Genomic DNA, 18,283 nt, shown 5'->3' with positions numbered 1-18,283 from the left:
ATGTCAGTAGATGTTCCTTCTCTTTGATCCTCAGAGTTTGACATTAAAAAGACATTTTCACGTTCCTTTTTTTTTTGCATTGTGAACATGATTTTCTGCAGATTGCACAGTAACAGGTTTGTTTGGCTTCCTGCCCATCTACTGTAGGTGTGGAAGAAATGAAGGTCTGAACCTGCTAAACTTTCACTGAACTCAAAAACTGGCTCTGGTAAATCTCTGCTTAAAGATGTTCAGTGTTCCGTATTTTTCTTATTGTCAACAAACAAAGGACTCAGGCCAACAATGAACCAACTCTGCTAACAAATATAGAATCTAAGACCTGTAAAAAATAATTTCTGTGTACCACAGAGCTGTTTGTAGTTTATTTTAACTCAGTCCCACACACATTGTCTTTCTGTCACACACGCTCAGTTTAGTCTGCTAATGAAAAGAGTCATTCAGCAGTTTTACTTTATGGAATAAAGAAAATAAATTTTATAAAAACAAGACATAATATTTATTAATATACAGAAATGGGCTTTTCTTTGTTTTTCAGCACGACCTGTGTTATTTGTCATTGCAGTGCATAGAAGACAATCACAATATGCAACACATCCTATGTCTTCAAAGTGTTGCATAACTTTTACCGGTATCATAAATATATCATATATAAAAATATTTCAGTTTTCCTCACTAAGTAAATGTGAAATACGATCGTTTATGCACTTGTTTTTGAATGCCGCTATTTTTTAAAAAATAGATTGAGGTATCTATCTATCTATCTATCTATCTATCTATCTATCTATCTATCTATATATATATATATATATATATATATATATATATCTGTCTATCTGTCTATCTATCTATCTGTCTGTCTGTCTGTCTGTCTGTCTGTCTGTCTGTGTTGTTTTTAATTGTTTTATTTTGTTAAATTATGTGAGCTACTGTCTTGTGACAGCTGGTTTATTAATAAAGCTGTTACAAAAAACATTTGGACTATACTAAGTCTATCTTGTGGAAGTACAACCACTGTCTAAAAACGCACTTATTGCGTTACTAACGAAACATACATTAGTATTTAGTCATGGAGGAAAAAACAGGATAGTTTTCGGCAAAGAATGCAACATTATCGCATGTGTTTCTTATCAAATCGCACTGATCTCCTCTCAACCCCCCCCCGCGGTTATTGGAGATGGTTCTTTCCAGTAATGGCTGCTGCTGCATGGCGAAGGAGAGCCCGGCGTGGGTAAACAACGGCGATAGCTTGAGGGTTTAATCGGTTTTATATTGTGACAGCTATTCGTAAACCAAGTTTTTAGGGTTCTTAAACGTGACCTGTTGAAGAAAACCGCCAGAGATTATTTTACAAAATGGTAAGATGAAGTTTGTACGCTCAGCTAGCATGTTTAGCTAAAAGCGGCTAATGTAGCCCATCAAAATCACACTGTAGCGGCAGAAACTGGGTGAAAAAGTGATTAATTAAATGTATGTTTATTGCGATTTTTTGCGAGTTTTAATTTAGTTTGAAAGTACAACGATTAAATTTTGTTTTGTGGCCAACCATCGTACCTGCCTTTTTATCAGCATTGCAAGACATTTGGTAGAAAATGAACTTTATTTTGATTCTGAGTTGAGATCCAGAAAGTCAGATGTGGATTTAATTCTCCAGAAATCCCAAGAGCAGTCGTTGAATTTTTACATCATAGGAAAGCTTAAAAGTTGTCTGTTGTTAAAATGACTAATCGGCCCTTTGCATTCTTTTGATATCAGGCACCTCTCAAGTTTTTAGTTTTTTAGTTCGTTATTTACTACAGTCCTTTAAAGTTCGAATATAACCTGTATACAAATAGGGCTATGCATCATTATTAAGGTTTGTAGTGAACAGTGAGATTAAATATATTAAAAACTATTTAATAGACTGTTGAAAATCTGTGAAGTTGTGGGGTTATTGGTTTGTGTAAGATACACTGACTGAGGGTCATAATGTAGAGAAAATAATTAGTTTCTTTGTCTCTTCCAGCCTCACAGAAAGAAGAAATCATTCATTGAAAAGAAGAAGGCCGTGACCTTTCACCTGGTCCACAGAAGTCAGAGGGACCCGCTGGCTGCAGATGAGAAAGCACCACAGCACGTCCTCCTGCCTGCCTCAAAGGTCCAGATGAGCTGTGTGGGATTTCAAATGTTATCTTATTCTCTGCTCAGAACTCTGATTCAGAAATGATGATTTTACATCAGTAGTCCATTATCTTATTTGCTTAATGACCAAGAACAGCAATTAAGGATGCAAACTGTACACAATTTCTTTAACCTGTAACCGTTAAAATGAATCATTTTTTCCATTTTGAAGTCCTACACATAACATTTCCTAGTTGCTTTTATCAACATTCAAACACAACACACCTGAAATATCAATCACCAAACACCTTGTTTAACAACTAGGATTTGAAAATTCCCTTGATGCTTGTAATATAATTTTAATTTGTTAAATTATTTCATGCAACTAAATAAAAGATAGTTACTCATTAACACGCCTAAAACAATAGAAACCAGTAACCCATGGGTGCAGGTTGTATATATCTGTGAATTCCAAATGGTACATCCAAATAGTTTGTAAGGGTTTTTAGAGGCTAGAAGAGTTTAGCATCTCAAAAGGAAATAATCAGTGAAACATCATTAGATTTATTTGCCCGCCTCTTTAATTTGACCAAACAGACCACACAGTGTGCCACAGTTGAATTCATAAATGTTCTAATGTCATGATTGTGCATTTGACGTTACTCAGGTGGAAGCGGAGAAGAGGCGCGAGGAGCAGAGGCAGTTTGGTGTTTTCTTCGATGACGACTACGACTACCTGCAGCACCTGAAGGAGGCGTCCGGCGCGTCTGAGCTGGTGGCAGCCGGGGCCTCGAATCCTGACAGACAACCTTTACAGCTCCAAGATGAAGAGGAAGACGAGGAGGAGGAGAGAGACACAGACAAGGAGGTGCCTGTAAGTTCAGCCATGAAAGTCTTTACAAAAGTTCTTGTTTTTCAGTTTTGTTCAATTACTTCTAACTGAGATGATAATATTTTGGTTGTGAGTCGGGGTAAAAAAAAAAAGCAGGCAATAGATCAATACAGGACTGCATGATTTTTTTGTGTGTGTACAACGCCACCATGTGGCCGTTCAGGGCCCTTTGTACATTTTTAAATAAAGGTACTTTTATCTGCATTTTTTTTTTACAAATAACTCCTAAAGTGTGAGCCGCAGAAGCAAAGTGGTTTATCTCCTGAAGTTTTCTGTTAGTCTAATGTGGCTTTTACTGTTTACATGTGAATTTATCCCAAACAACTGCACATCCAAATGTCACTTTTTTCTCTGATGTGACCTGATGTCTGCTTTGTTTGATAAACAGGCCGCCACCATCCATCTGCCCTCTTCAGTGTTCGCCTCAGAGTTTGAGGAAGAAGTTGGACTTCTGAACAAAGCTGCTCCTATTTCAGGTAGAATCCTCACTGGTTACAGTTCCAGTCATTAACAGTAGTTTCCATACACTAAACACCGTGTCTGTCATGGCAACCTTGAGTTTCCTGTGACTCCTAGAAGTCAGATTTTATTATTTTTGTGAATTATGTCACAAAAACCAGTCATGCATTTTGTTCATAGATTTATTTGAGGTTTTCTGGAAATATAATAAAATCTGCTGGGTCTTTGCAAATGAATGTAAACTTTTGTTCACAAGCAGCTCATGTGATGTAATCAAGCTGTGATGATCAGTAGGATCTATGACAGCTACCTGAAGCTGCTGCTTTGTTGCCGTCGGGTTCGATGTCACCATTTTTTTGTGTGTTTCTGTTCAGGACCCCGGCTGGACATGGACCCTGATATTGTAGCTGCTCTCGATGAAGACTTTGACTATGAAGACCCCGACAACATCCTGGAGGACGACTTCATCATGAAAGCAAACCGCTCTGGTGGGGCGGTGGACACAGAGTAAGACGTCAAATATAACTCGGTTTTTCTTTTCATTCCTGATTTTTTTTGTTTACCAAATTTTAATCTGCAAAATTCAGCATCCTACAGTGCAATGCACAGATTCTGTTGTAACAGATTCATTGCCCCCGTCTCCCCCTCACCTCCTCCCCACAACTGTTTCTCCCCACCCATAGAAACATTAAAGTAAATCAAATAAATAATAAAAATTGTGTATCTTTAAAAAAAAGATAGAGATAGAAAAGAAAAACAAGCGTACCTCCTTGCCGTACTGCTGTTATGATCTACACAGTGAACCAGACGGTAGTCCTGAACTGGTCCACGTCTGTCGGTCGTATTATTGAGACCCTAGTCTAATGAAATCTATTGCCGTGTTCCAGAACTCTGCATTAGGAGGTGAAAGACGGCCAGTGTTTGTTTTTCACTCGTGCCAGTGACAGCAAGTTTAATTTTTTGTAACTTCAGAAATGACATTAGGCTCCGAGGTGAAGAGAAGTTTGAGGGAGGTGATGGAGGAGATGCCTCTGTGCCAGCAGTGTCTGCACACATTCTGTTTTTGCGTTGCTGCTCTGTACATATCTTGCCTTTCTCCTCCTCATGAATGCAGATTTCTCCTGAAATCCAAGAGTTCATATTCTGAATATGACAGAATTTCACACCAATGTCTAGTCGGAGGATGAAATGATGACGTGAACACATTTTATATCCAAATAGTCAGCCTCTCAGTGACAAAGTGTTCTGTAAAAGCCATTATTCAGCACCATAACTTAGGAACAGGAGAGAGGTTGGTGGAGACTTGTCGAGGCTTTAATTCAAGCTCAAACTCACTTTAAAAGTGATGATTCAAGATATCTTTCTGAGTGCTTATGCAATAGTGTCAAAGAACTTTGTATCTTTAAATGGTCTGCATGTTTTTGATGTTTGCTGTCTATCACTGTGATTTCAGTTTGTATTGTTGTCACAGCTGTTTGCTTACTGTGGTTCTGACAGCAAAGCATTTATATTCTAAATACTGGCTGATTTCTGTTTATGATCATGAGGTTAATTTTGTCTGTCTTCTGTCAGTTTGCTGAAATACACAGAATGAAAGGAAATATTTGAGGATTTTCACATCTGACCCTGATTTCCTGTTTGTGTGTAACCTGTGACAGAGGAGCCTCTGATGATGATGATGAGTGGGAGGATACGGACGAGGAAGGAGATTTTGACTCTGAGGGTGGCTTTTCTGGTGATGAGGACATGGACGGTGACCGCCTTGGTCGAGAGTTTCTGTTCATGGACGAGGAGACGAAGAGTCGCTTCACAGAGTACTCACTGACTTCGTCTGTGATGAGGAGGAACGAGCAGCTCACCCTGCTGGACGACCGCTTCGAAAAGGTGAGCTGGTCTTATTTAGGCTGAGTGACTAGTTTTTAAAGTCCACTCCTCATCTGCACGTTCAAAAGACCAATTAAATTTTACTTCTATAGCGGCGATCACAATTCAAATCGTCTCAAGACGCTTTAAAGAACCTAACATGCCTGAACCCCCAGAGCAGCCCTAAGGCGACAGTGGCAAGAAAAAAACTCCCTTTTAATGGGAAGAAACCTTGAGCAGAGCCCAGCTCATATGGAGGGACACATCTGTCGCTGGCCGGAGACCTGAGAGGGACAGAAGAGATAGAGGGGGTGGAGGACAAGGAAACATTTAACACACACTGGGATACATGCATGACAAGAGTAACATAGATGATACATAGAAAGTACAAGCCAACATGTAAACGGATTCATAAGTTTACTGTTATGGTGTAAGACTCTGGTATTAAATATACTGCACATATATAGCTGGTAGTAAGATTCAAACAGTGTGAAGATGAGCATATGAGCATAACTGCACCACGTTAGTAAAATCACAGATCAGTGTGTTTTCAAGCAGCATTTTTCTCTGTTAATTTCTGGAATAAACTGATTGAAATATTTTTGAGAGGTCTTTAAGGCACAGAAAAGTGGCTTGATTCAAATAGTGACCTTCTTCACCATTCTGTAGAGTATTCAAAAGGCTGGTTGTGAAATTGATTTGACTTCTGATCGTTCTGATTCATTCCAAGCGGTTTTTGCTGAAAGAAACAGGCGATCATACCAGACTTCACTTGGAAGTCTGTTTTTTTTTTAAATGTATTTTGGTGCCCGTTATTGGAGCTCCACAAAACACACTCGAGGGTCTTTGAAGGTTTGAAACATATAAATGGTTTGTAATAATTCTTTGTTGATGATTACTCTTACATCCCAGTTATTTTCTGGATGAATCAGTGAGGCATTTGGTCTATAATGAGACAGAGAAATGGGTCCATGCCAGTCACCAATGATCCAAAGAGAGGTCAGCAATTCCAGAACACAACCATATTCAGATTGCAGTTACGTAAAGAGAAGCAGAAAGAGAAATAAAATAAAACAATAAATAAACTTCCAAACAGCTGTCACCGGTTGTTAATTAATTTCTTAAAAACTTATGTCTGCGAATCATCGTTTGAAATTTGCAAGTTATTTCCATGAAAACGTCTTCCTGCCCTAAAATAGTGCTGATGTAGCTGCAGCTAGAACATGCAGGTTTGTGATTTCACAGCTGTTTCTTCACTTTTAGACGCTAAGATGAATCCACACTATTCAATTCAATTCAATTAATTACAGTCAAATCGTCTCAAGACGCTTTACAGAACCCATATGCCTGACCCCCAGAGCAAGCCCAAAGGCGACAGTGGCAAGGAAAAACACCCTTTTAACAGGGAAGAAACCTCGAGCAGAACCCGGCTCTATATAGGGGGGACCCATCTGCCTGCTGGCCGGGCGGGTTGAGAGGGACAGAAGAGGGCAAGGGGGAGGGATGGGAGAAGAGGGAGGGGTGGGAAAGCAAGGAAAGTACAACACACATTTGGATACATGCATGACAGGATATGTGACACAGACAAAGTATAAGCTAACATTGAAAACTGACTCATAATTTACTCTTATGATGTACGGCTCTGACATTAAACATACTCCATATATAGCTAGCAGTAAAATTCAAACAGTATGTAAGTTAGCATAACAAGTATAGTGAAGGCGATGCAGAGTTAACTGGTGGAAAAAAGGGGAGTTGGAAGCAGAGGGCTGGAGGAAGGTCAGTAGCAGCATCCCACAGTGGACATGGTGGAGACTGGACCAGCTGGTGGAACATCAACCGCAGATCTGAAGCATCCAGCTCTGGGACCAGGGACACTCGGAGAAATAGCACAGGGGGAAACAGAGTGAATGTACTGCAATAACGGTATACATATTAAATGTAAAGGTAGATAGAGAAGGGCTCAGTGCTTCAAGAAAAGTCCCCCAGCAGCCTAGGCCTATAGCAGCATGACTAGAGGCAGAACGAAGGGACGTCCAAGAGGGAGTCAGCTGTGCAAATGAAGACACAAGTCGAACCCCTGTGGGTCACCCAGTCAGCCCCAACTATAAGATTAGTCAAAAAGGAACATTTTAAGCCTGGTCTTAAAAATAGAGAGGGTGTCTGCCTCCCGAACCCAAACTGGGAGCAGGTTCCACAGGAGAGGCGCCTGATAACTGAAGGCTCTGCCTCCCATTCTACTTTTAGAAATTCTAGGAACAACAAGTAAGCCTGCAGTTTGAGAGCGAAGAGTTCTACTAGGATAATAAGGTACTATCAGATCTTTAAGATATGATGGAGATTGGTTATTAAGAGCTTTATATGTCAGAAGAAGGATTTTAAATTCTATTCTGGATTTAACAGGAAGCCAGTGAAGAGAAGCAAGTATAGGGGAAATATGATCTCTTTTGCTAACTCCTGTCAGTACACGATGGCAAGTTGTAATATTGGAGTAATTCAGTCACTGAAGGCAGAAACAGATTTTGAAGAATAATAAAACCTCAGAAAGCTCCATCCTGCAGGCTGACAGGGTTGTTCTGTCTGTTGGTAACAAATGAAACCCTGGAAGTTTAAATGTGTTTCTGAAATGATTTCGACTGTTTATTTCACTCTTGATTTATCTTCTAAAATATAAAAACCACAATAAGGTAAAAAAAAAATGTTTACCAGAGTTCAAAAGTTTACCAGAGTTCGACTTGAAGATTACGCGCCACTGAAATAATTGTGTATTATTGTGTCATTTGTTGTTTTTATTAGAAAATGTTATTCTAAAAATATAATATAGTAAATAAAACATAATGATTAAATTGGATTAATTGTATGTTTTCCAAGAACACCATGTGGGCATGTTAAAAAAACCAAAAGGTTCACTGGACGGCCTTTAAAAGGTTTTGCACCAGATGAGTTGTTTTAAACTGTGCTTTATTTTGAAGGTTTCATTTCATATTACTTCCTGTTTTACTGGTGCAATATTAACATCTGTCACATCTATGCTAATTGATGGATTGTATTAAATGCAGTTATTTTATTATTTATTCAGTGTGTTGACATCTAATATAGACAAGTTTACAGTGTGTTTGTTGACCAAACATCTGTCCCCTCTGGAGATGCTTACATGGTGTGATCACAGCAAGCTTACAAATACATGCAGTTGTTAAACAGGAAACACTGCAGAGGCACAGAGGAGCCAGTACCTGCCAGTTAAAGCAGTGTCCTTCAGTGAATGCACCCTCTGTGGACGGTGAGCACATGACGTCGCTGCACACAGAAGCTGTTGTGGTTTCTCACCCATGGGTGCCAACCTGACAACAGTAAGCATTCAGCCATGCAGGACTGACATGGAACAAAAACGTAGCTGCTGTGCTCCACCTGTACAGACAGATTCACCTGGGAATGACAGGTCCAGTCATTAAACTTAAGATACATTGCATCATGATAAAACGGTGAGACATGTAGCAGTTTATTGGATAATTATTAACACTTAATGATAGTTACATTGTAAAAAGTGGCTCTATGTGATTGGTATAAGCTGAAGTTCAGTTTTATCCAAGACTGTACCTGTAGAGTGCAATGCTCAATGTGCAAAGAAAAAAAAGAAAAAAACCTGCTGATTAACTCAAATCTTATTTGTCTTGGACCTTATAGTACAAATGTACAAATAAACATACTGTAACTGCTCCGCTCTGATATAGTGAAGGCCACGCGTCATACATGTGTCTTTTAATTTATTTTTCTCCTCAGTCAGCCGACACCATGAAAACTATGAAAATAAAGGACATACAAAACTTTCAAATACACACAAAGTTGCACAAAAAGCATCTTTAATTAGACAAGTGTCAAAACTAAGTCTGTCTGTCTGTCATTAGATGGGTCCACTATGCTAACTTGTAACAACAGTGTATAATAACCGTCCATACAAAGCACTTTAACAAACATGAAAAGCACTCAGAGAGCACAGTACTCCACCAAGGCTGTTCAGTCCCTCATATGGAGGGACTGAAAATGCAGGGCTGAATCCCTGCAGATATGTCATTTTTTAGCATGACTGTGTGGTGCATCACAGCTCTACTCTGTGATAGGGTTCATACCCAGTTTGGATACTTTCATGCAGTAGACTCCTCAGCAGACTGACTTTTCCAGTCTTTTATATCTAATATGACATGCATGCTCAGTCAAAAACTGTGTTGTTTCAGTTTTACGAACAGTTTGATGACGATGAGATCGGTGCTCTGGACAACGCTGAGCTGGAGGGTTTTATTGAACCAGACAGCGCTCGCCTGGAGGAAGTCATCAAAGACTACTTCAAGCAGAAAGCAAAAGAGTGAGTGGTTGCTATTTTTCCACCGTCTTGATGTGATTTCTGATGGATTTGTTTTGTGATGGACAGTTTTTTCAAACATAAGATGAGTTGTTCATCTTCAAATTATTGTTCAGTTCAACGTGGAATTGTGGCTTTAAATGACTAGTTTGTCTTATGTTTGTCGGTCAGGTCCCTGAGGCCGGAAGATTTGGGTCCTAAAGAGCTTCCTGCTGTGAAAGAGGAGGAGGAAGACGAGGAGGAGGAGGAGGAAGAAGAGATGGAGACTGTTGTCATCGAGGCTCCAGAAGAGAAGTGGGACTGTGAAACCATCATCAGTGAGTTTTTTACTTGATGTCACTTTACTGTAAAGTTATGTACTCTACCAGTCATAGACACACCTTCTCATTTACTGTTTTTCTTTATTTTCATGACTATTTAAATCTTAGGTTCTCACTGAAGGCATCAGAACTACGAATGAACACGTATGGAATTATGTAGTAAACAAAAAAGTATGAAATTATTCAAAACATGTTTTATATTTATATTCTTCAAAATAGCCACCCTTTGCTTTGATTACTGCTTTGTACACTCTTGGCCTTCTCTGGATGAGCTTCATGAGGTAGAACCTGAAATGGTTTTCCAACAGTCTTGAAAGAATTCCCAGAGATGCTGAGCACTTGTTGGCCCTTTTTTGCCTTCACTCTGTGGTCCATCTCATCCCAAACCTTCTGGACTGGGTTTAAGTCAGGTGACTGTGGAGTCCAGGTCATCTGACCTAAGCAGCACTCCATCACTCTCCTTCTTGGTCAGATAGCCCTTCTACAGTCTGTAGGTGTGTTTGGGGTCATTGGCCTGTTGAAAGTAAATGATGGTTCAACTAAACACAAACCAGATGGGATGGGATGTCGCTGCAGGATGCTGTGGTAGCCATGCTGGATCAGTGTGCCTTCAGTTTGGAATAAATCCCCAGCAGTGTCATCTGCAAAACACCTCCACACCATCACACCTCCTCCTCCATGCTTCACAGTGGGAACCATTCATGTAGAGACCATCTGTTCACCTTTTCTGGTCTCACAAAGACACGGCAGGTGGAACCAAAGATCTCAAATTTGGACTCATCAGCACAGATTTCCACTGGTCTAATGTCCATTCCTTGTGTTTCTTGACCCAAACATCTCTTCTGCTTGTTGCTTTTCCTTAGCAGTGGTTTCTTAGCAGCTGTTTGACCATAAATGCCTGATTGGTCAGTCTCCTCTGAACAGCTGATGTAGAGATGTGTCTGCTACTAGAACACTGTGTGGCATTTATCTGGGCTCTGATCTGAGCTGCTGTTAACTAACCATTTCTGAGGCTGGTGACTTGGATGAACTTGTCCTCAGCAGCAGAGGTGACTCTTGGTCTTCCTTTCCTGGAGCGGTCTTCATCTGAGACAGTTTTGTCGTAGCGCTTGATGGTTTTTGCGACTGCACTTGGGGATACATTCAAAGTTTTTGCAGTCTTCCAGACTGACTGACCTTCAGTTGTTAAAGTAATGATGGACTGTTTCTCTTTACTTAGCTGATTGGTCTTTGCCACAATATGGATTCTAACAGCTGTCAACTGTCAATCAACCTGACTTCTGCATAACAAAACTGATGGTCCCAACCCCATTAAGAGGGCAAGAAATTCTACAAATGAGTCTTGACAAGGCACCCCGTGAAGTGAAAACCATTTCAGGTTCTACCTCATGAAGCTCATGGAAAGAAGGCCAAGTGTGTAAAGCTGTCATCAAACCAAAGGGTGACTATTTTGAGGAATCTAAAATCTAAAACAGTTATTTCACAATTGTTTGTTTGCTACATAATTCCATATAACTTGCTTCATAGTTTTGATGCGTTCAGTGAGAATCTACAATATAGAAAGTAATAAAAATAAAGGAAAAAAATGTTGAATAAGGTGTGTCCAAACATTTGACTGGTAGTGTATTAGTCTGAGTGAGTCTGAATGAGTTTCCTTATCAGATAATGACGTTAATTTTCAACCATCGAAACATCCAGTCAAAGTCCTCTTTAACAGCTTAACCTGTGATTCATTCAGCAGCTCATCTAACACCAGTAAATCCACTAAGGTTAGGTAATTATTGGTTCATCCATACAAGTTGGGCATGGATGTTGCTGTCTTTCCAGAAGCATTACTGTAAACAGATTGTTACAACTAAAGACCTACGGTTTCCCTCAACTTTCAGTGGTGTTCAGATGCAAGCTAAGCTCAATGTCTCAAAATTCAGGAAGAAAAAATGTAGCATATGCCTTTAAAATGTTGAGGTATGCCTTCAAAGGTTCCATATTGTGCCATTTTTCGACAAATCATTGCAAGTCACCTGACCACACAGTGTGTCTTTCAGTTTTTCTGCTTAAAAATATAGCAAAGACAGTTAATTTTACAGTGACTGGATAAGCTCTGGTGTTAGGCCTGTTCTGAACAGACTGTTTTGCTCAGAAAACCGATGAGATGCTGCTTTTCCCGTCTTTTTATCTCATGTTGCACCTCCGAGTTTTTGACAACCACAATAAGAACGGATTTTTGCCATATGGGACCTGAGCAACAAATGAAAATGTAGTGTTTGAGACAACAACTGCTAATGTGTTCATTTAAAAGAGATGTGCATTTGTTAAAGATCATCGTTTAGTGGAAGTTGTGACACACAGTCAGCAAATGCCAGAAGTAACTCTGAAGAAAAGGAACAAAATAAACTTTATAACCAGGACTGTCTGTAAGGAAACATTATTGTTCACACTGCAGTATTTTAACTGTCAGAGATACAGAATCTGGCTCTGATTTGTAAAAAAAGCAACAAAATAACTAAACTGAAGTGAAGTGTATTCAGTTTACTTATGCTGGACTCATGAGTTTTCAAATCCTCTCTCCATTCTCAGAAAGACACACAACACAAGATTTGAAGAGGTTATGGGGGCAGGAGCAGAGCAACGCCTCATGTGATCTCATGGGAAAACAAATGGGAACAAAATAGAGACTGTGGTGGAACAACTTGCAGGAACGCTAGCGATATATTCCAGTCAGAAACACAAAAGCAGAAGACTGAATGAGGCTGGATGAGAACAGAAAGATGGGATGATGGGTTCAACACAGGCTGTCAGTCCTTTAGTGGACACTGAAGATGAGATGTTAACTGTCAGTTTGAACATTGGTGGCTGGTTTTAGCCTCAAACGCAAGAATGTTGAGCTCTACTTGGTGACTCTGATCATACCCATCTATAGTTTAACTTGTAAATACCAAACATGATTGATATGAAGGAGTCTTTGAACAGGTTTCACACTGGATCTGTATGTAATTTGGACCAACATCGGTTTAGACCAAGATCCCAGACCAGAGTTGTCCTCTGACTGTCAGAAGGAGTGAAATGTGTCTGGAGCCAGCGTAAGCATCAATTGCAAATCTAAATTTCAGACCTTACATGTCTAGAGTGAAATACACAATCTGCATCTTTATTTTCCAGTTTTAAAGGTTGTAAAAATTCAATGATGTCTTTTGTTAAAGTCTCACATTTAGCAATTCAATTTTCAAATGTCAACTCATTGATGAAAAGTGAAATCTTATACATTAAGAAAGAGTCATTATTATTTTAATTGAATGTGCAGTGTTTATAGTGAGACACTGATATTAGTATGTCTGCTTTAAACACTAACTGTGTTTCTTCCCCAGGTACATACTCCAACATATATAACAGACCCAAGATCATTCAGGAACCATCAAAGGTATGAGAAAACTTCTTTTATCTGCTAAAATATATCATACAAATGTTGAATAAGAGCACTGATCACGTGAATCATTAGGTTAAGCATCCCATAATGTCAGTGCTACTTGACTAACTGCCACATACGACCTCTGACTGCATATAAACTGTAATTTATGGACCTTAAGATAGTTCTTTTTTTTTTTAGCTTTGTTCGTCCTGCTTATCCAGGATCAGATCTGATATGAGAAGCTGTTGTCATATACCTGGGATTGTTTCAGTTAACAAATCATCACACTATATATTACAAATGGATATCTAAACTTTGAAAGTGTATTTAAATAAAGTCGCTATAGGCTCCTGTTTTTAGAAAGAGTCTCTGCACTAAAATGCCTGATAAACACAGTGGAGCATTCAGCAGAGCCACAGATCTCCTCAGGAACTGGTAGAGACCAAACACAGAGCTAAAAGAGAGGACTTCGATTCTCCTGGGGAACACAGACATGACTTCAAATGAATGATTATGTTTTGTAGCTACTGGATTTATAATAACGGAGTAATTTTAAGTAAAGTGATGTATAATTGTTGTCTCCTACAGATGGCCAAAGAAATCTGTTACTGCATGTTTTAAAAACCTGAGGTTATAAGGGTGTGGATTATTGTTGTGAAAAGTATGCTCTGAGACAAACACTTTACAGCATCCATCCATCCATCCATCCATCCATCCATCCATCCATCCATCCATCCATCCATCCATCCATCCATCCATCCATCCATCTATTTTCTTCTTCCACTTATCTGGGGTTGGGTCATGGAGGCAGCAGATCCTTCCAGATGTTCCTCCCCCAACGCTTTCCAGCTCTTCCTGGGGAACCCGAGGCGTTCCCAGGCCAGATGAGATTCATAATCCCTCCAGTGAGTTCTGAGTCTATCCTGTGGTGTCCTCCCAGGCGGATGTGCTTGGAAAGCCTCATAAGAAAAGAATCCCCAGAGGAATCAGATGTCCAAACCACCTCAGCTGGTTCCTTCAGAGGTGAAGGATCAGCAGCTCTAATCTGAGCTCCCTCCGGATGTCTGAGCTTCTTGCCCTTTCTCTAAGGCTGAGCCCAGCAACCCTATGGAGGAAGCTCCTTTCAGCCGCTTGTATCTGCGATCTTATTCCTTCGGTCACTGCCCAGAGCTCATGATTGTAGGTGAGGGTTGGAACGTAGATGGATGGTAAATCGAGAGCTTTCCCTTACGGCTCAGCTCTTTCTTCACCACGACGGTTCGTTACAACGCCTGCATTACTGCTGACGCTGCACCAATCCGCCTGTCCATCTCTCGCTCCGTTTTCCCATCACTCGTGAACAAGAGCCCGAGATGCTTGAACTCCTTTGCTTGGGGAAGCAGCTAACCCCGAACTCAGTGGAGCAATCCACTGGTTTCCAGCAGAGAACCATGGCCCTGGACTTGGAGGTTCTGATCCGTGTTCTCGGTGCACTTCACAGCAGCATATCGCAATACTGCAGCAGCTTTAGAAAAAGGCTAGAAATGAACAAGGTGACACATTTTTGGGTTTAACAACACGATGAATATTAAAGAATCTGGCTTTATAATTTCACTATTTTCTTATTGCTAGTAAACAGGACTTTGCCAACTTACTCTCTCATTTTTCTGTGTCCTCAGCCCAAGCCGATTCGTGTGTCCAGTAAGACGGGCATCCCCCTGGACGTCCTCCCTACCAGAGGCCTGACAGCCAAGCAGGAAGAGCGCATGACGAGAATCAACGACTCTGACTTGCCTCGTGTCTCCACTCAGCCCCGCAACAAGGAGGAGAGCAAAGAGGAGAGGAAGGCAAGGAAACAGGCTGTGAAAGAAGAACGCAAGGTGAGGACGCTGCTTAGAGGTTGACCGACAGGAATGCTGGCTTTAACAGCTGGTGTGTGACTGTTTTAAGTAGTTCTGTGTTGGTTTTTTTAACAAACTGTAATGCCTCGTTCATCCCTGAGGGAAAATGTGTCACTTATCAAAGATTGTTGTGTAGTAGTAGGAAGGGAAAACAGCAGAATTCAGAGCTTTGCAGTTCATAAGATAAGATGAGCCTTTACGAATCCCACAGTTTTACAGCAGCAAAGACAGTGCAAACATTATGGAAATTAAGTACAAAATAAAAAATATCCAAAATAAACCAAGGAAATGTTGACATAAGTATTATTATTGTACAGATTTTTATGCATTTAAATTCAGTTCATAATGCAGTGTGCTTTATATTATCACGTGGAACAAATGTTAGAACAAAAAGGTTACAGTGAAGACCTGCTTTAAATCTTTAGGCTTGTCTGTAAGTTTGGGTATTAATAACTAAAGATATAACCAGCAGAGGTTAGTCTGCCTCACCAGGACTGTGTGATTTTATTCACAGTAGGGCTGCAGCTGTCCGTTATTTGAGTAATAGAGTCCTCTATCGATTGTTCTGGCGATTCATCGAGAAATCAGACTCTGTGCTTGGCATACATGCTACAGCATCAAAAGCAGAAGTGAGCACGCTGTACAACAAGAATAACCGTCCTGGTGGAACATGGGTGGACATGTGGTCCAGTACAGAGGTATAGTTCATATGTAGTATAGCACATATGTATTATAATACATATGTACTATACTACATGTGTAGTATAGTACATATGTATTATACTGCAGTTCGTTTACTGCACAAAACGAGTCAAATGATTCGTTAAATGCTCCTGTTTGACGAGTTTGAAGCAGAAAGTCTGAAAGAAAGTTGAAAACCACCTTCATGAAGCCTGTGAACTCTGCTGAGGTTTTAGTTTTTGTCGACTCACACAAAGAAAGTCTGACTCTGATAAACTGTCTTCATAGTTCATCCTCTGATCTGATAAACACCGTAAACACTAGAAAAGCTGCGCTGGTTAAAATAGAAGTGCCCCGTCAAATTTAAAATCCCCTTATAGTTTATTGATTATAGGTCTGGACCAGTTAGTGACCTGTTAGTATGTAGTGGATTAAACAAAGCCTTGATTCAGAGAATAATCCAGAGAGTTCTAAGTTTGTGAGAAAAGGAATCTTATCTTTTATACTGAGAGACTGATGTAAAAGTACAGCATAAAATTTTAAACACTTGATATGAGTTAGGCCTTTTTTGGAATTTGTTGACAGTAAGAAAAATCTAGGCATATATCTTTGTTCACATATTTACCAAGGCCGTCATCAGTTCTGCGATTAATCCTTTAAGTGATAGGGAAAGCTGCCAGCAAATAGCTGAGGTGTGTAAACTTTTGTACAGTAAGTGTTAAATTTACGTCTGTGTTTTGTTCAGGAGAGGAGAGCTGAGAAGAAAGCCAACAAGATGGCGTTCAAGGAAGAAAAAGTCCGACAGGAGAAGCAAATGTTGAACCTGAGAACAAACATTCAAGGCCTGAAGCTTTAGTGGACGACTGTCTGTGTTCTGCCTGGACTGCCTTTTTACCTGTTGGTGGAGCCATGTGTGGACACGCTGCTCCTCACTTCAGCGGATGGGAAAGGACCTTAAACCAGAGGGCTAGGAGGCTCTGGGTTTTTAGACCAGAGGAGAGTTTTCTCAAAGCAAAAATGACTTTTGTCACCAATAAACCAGCTGAGAACTTAATGCTGTTACCGTTTGGCCTCCAGGAATACTAAACGTTCTGCATCCAACTTCACTTTTTGGTACTAGCCAGATGTTAGTACTGTGTACTTAAAACGTGTGTACTGGAAGTTGGCCTTGAATGCCTGATCATACTGCTAATCTTGTTTCCTCATCAGATATTCATTTAAAATCATGTTTGTCACTTTTAAAATATTATCAGCTGCTCATGTCAAACTGCATCTCAAGGACATTTTGGAAAATACACTTGTTGAGAGTTGTATTCAAAGATTTATTTCACTCACACCTGTTTGCTAGCAAAAAACAACATATGGGATGTATCTTGTTACCGGTGAGCTTTAAGGAGCAGCGACAGAACTTTTCTGATCAACAAAGAGCTGCTTTGTTTCTTTTTTCACTTCTATTCAAATAGTAATTTGGGCTGAAAACTGTATCAGAAGGAGGAATTGGACACACCTGGAAACAATCACCATAAAAAAGTGAATTTTGATCAGTTGTTTGTTTTGTCTCTCTGTTTTTTTGTTTTTTTTTACATTAGTCAGGACAGCTGTGAACATCTGTAAGTTCTACACAGCAAACAGCAGCTACAAACGTGCGATTGAAAAACGCAAGTGAGCACCTGAATGCTGTCAGATTAACTTCCTTCCATCATTTGTGCTTGGCTTGTGTACATTTTGCGGAGGGCAGGACAACCACACTTAAACTGCAATGGTTTTGCTATGAAGTAGAGTCATTAACATAAGTCTGCAGATACGAAGACTCACAGAAAGTGAACATCCGAGCAGAGTCACACACTTTATGATTGAACAGTGGGACAGCCCTGAGCCATCACACCATTCAGCTCTGACCTGTTTTATTACTGTGTTTAGGTCACTATCAGACGCGCTTTACCGTTGCCCTCATACTTTGTCTGTTCTATCAGAAAAGTGATACCAAGGGTTTGGCAGTGGACGTGTCATCTGACCACATCCAGAGGTGTTGGTAGGTTGATTTACACTACTGTTCAAAAGAAAAAATAAGGATAATTTTTTTTTCAATGAAGATAACATTAAATGAATGATAAATCCAGTGTAGACATTGTTAATGTGGTAAATGACTATTCGAGCTGGAAACAGCTGATTTTTAATGGAATATCTCCATAGGGGTACAGAGGAACATTTCCAGCAACCATCACTCCTGTGTTCTAATGCTACGTTGTGTTAGCTAATGGTGCTGAAAGGCTCATTGATGATTAGAAAACCCTTGAGCAATTATGTCAGCACATGGATAAAAGTCTG

General features: G+C 40.0%; 1 protein-coding gene across 1 annotated transcript; it reads left to right on the top strand.

Moving 5' to 3' along the window:
- Window positions 1–1,172: 1,172 nt before the first annotated feature.
- ltv1 (LTV1 ribosome biogenesis factor) lies at window positions 1,173–17,496 on the top strand. Its single transcript, XM_022220278.2, has 11 exons — window positions 1,173–1,355; window positions 2,003–2,134; window positions 2,765–2,971; window positions 3,378–3,465; window positions 3,823–3,955; window positions 5,107–5,332; window positions 9,544–9,671; window positions 9,840–9,985; window positions 13,354–13,406; window positions 15,053–15,253; window positions 16,701–17,496. The coding sequence occupies exons 1-11, from the start codon at window positions 1,353–1,355 to the stop codon at window positions 16,809–16,811; spliced, it is 1,428 nt and encodes a 475-aa protein (XP_022075970.1). The 5' UTR covers window positions 1,173–1,352; the 3' UTR covers window positions 16,812–17,496.
- The last annotated feature ends 787 nt before the right edge of the window (window positions 17,497–18,283 follow it).

This window comes from Acanthochromis polyacanthus, chromosome 3 (genome assembly GCF_021347895.1).
Source record: "Acanthochromis polyacanthus isolate Apoly-LR-REF ecotype Palm Island chromosome 3, KAUST_Apoly_ChrSc, whole genome shotgun sequence".
Classification (NCBI taxonomy): Eukaryota; Metazoa; Chordata; class Actinopteri; family Pomacentridae; genus Acanthochromis; species Acanthochromis polyacanthus.
Note: the sequence above shows the minus strand (reverse complement) of the source record. Positions and strands in the feature narration are given on the sequence as shown.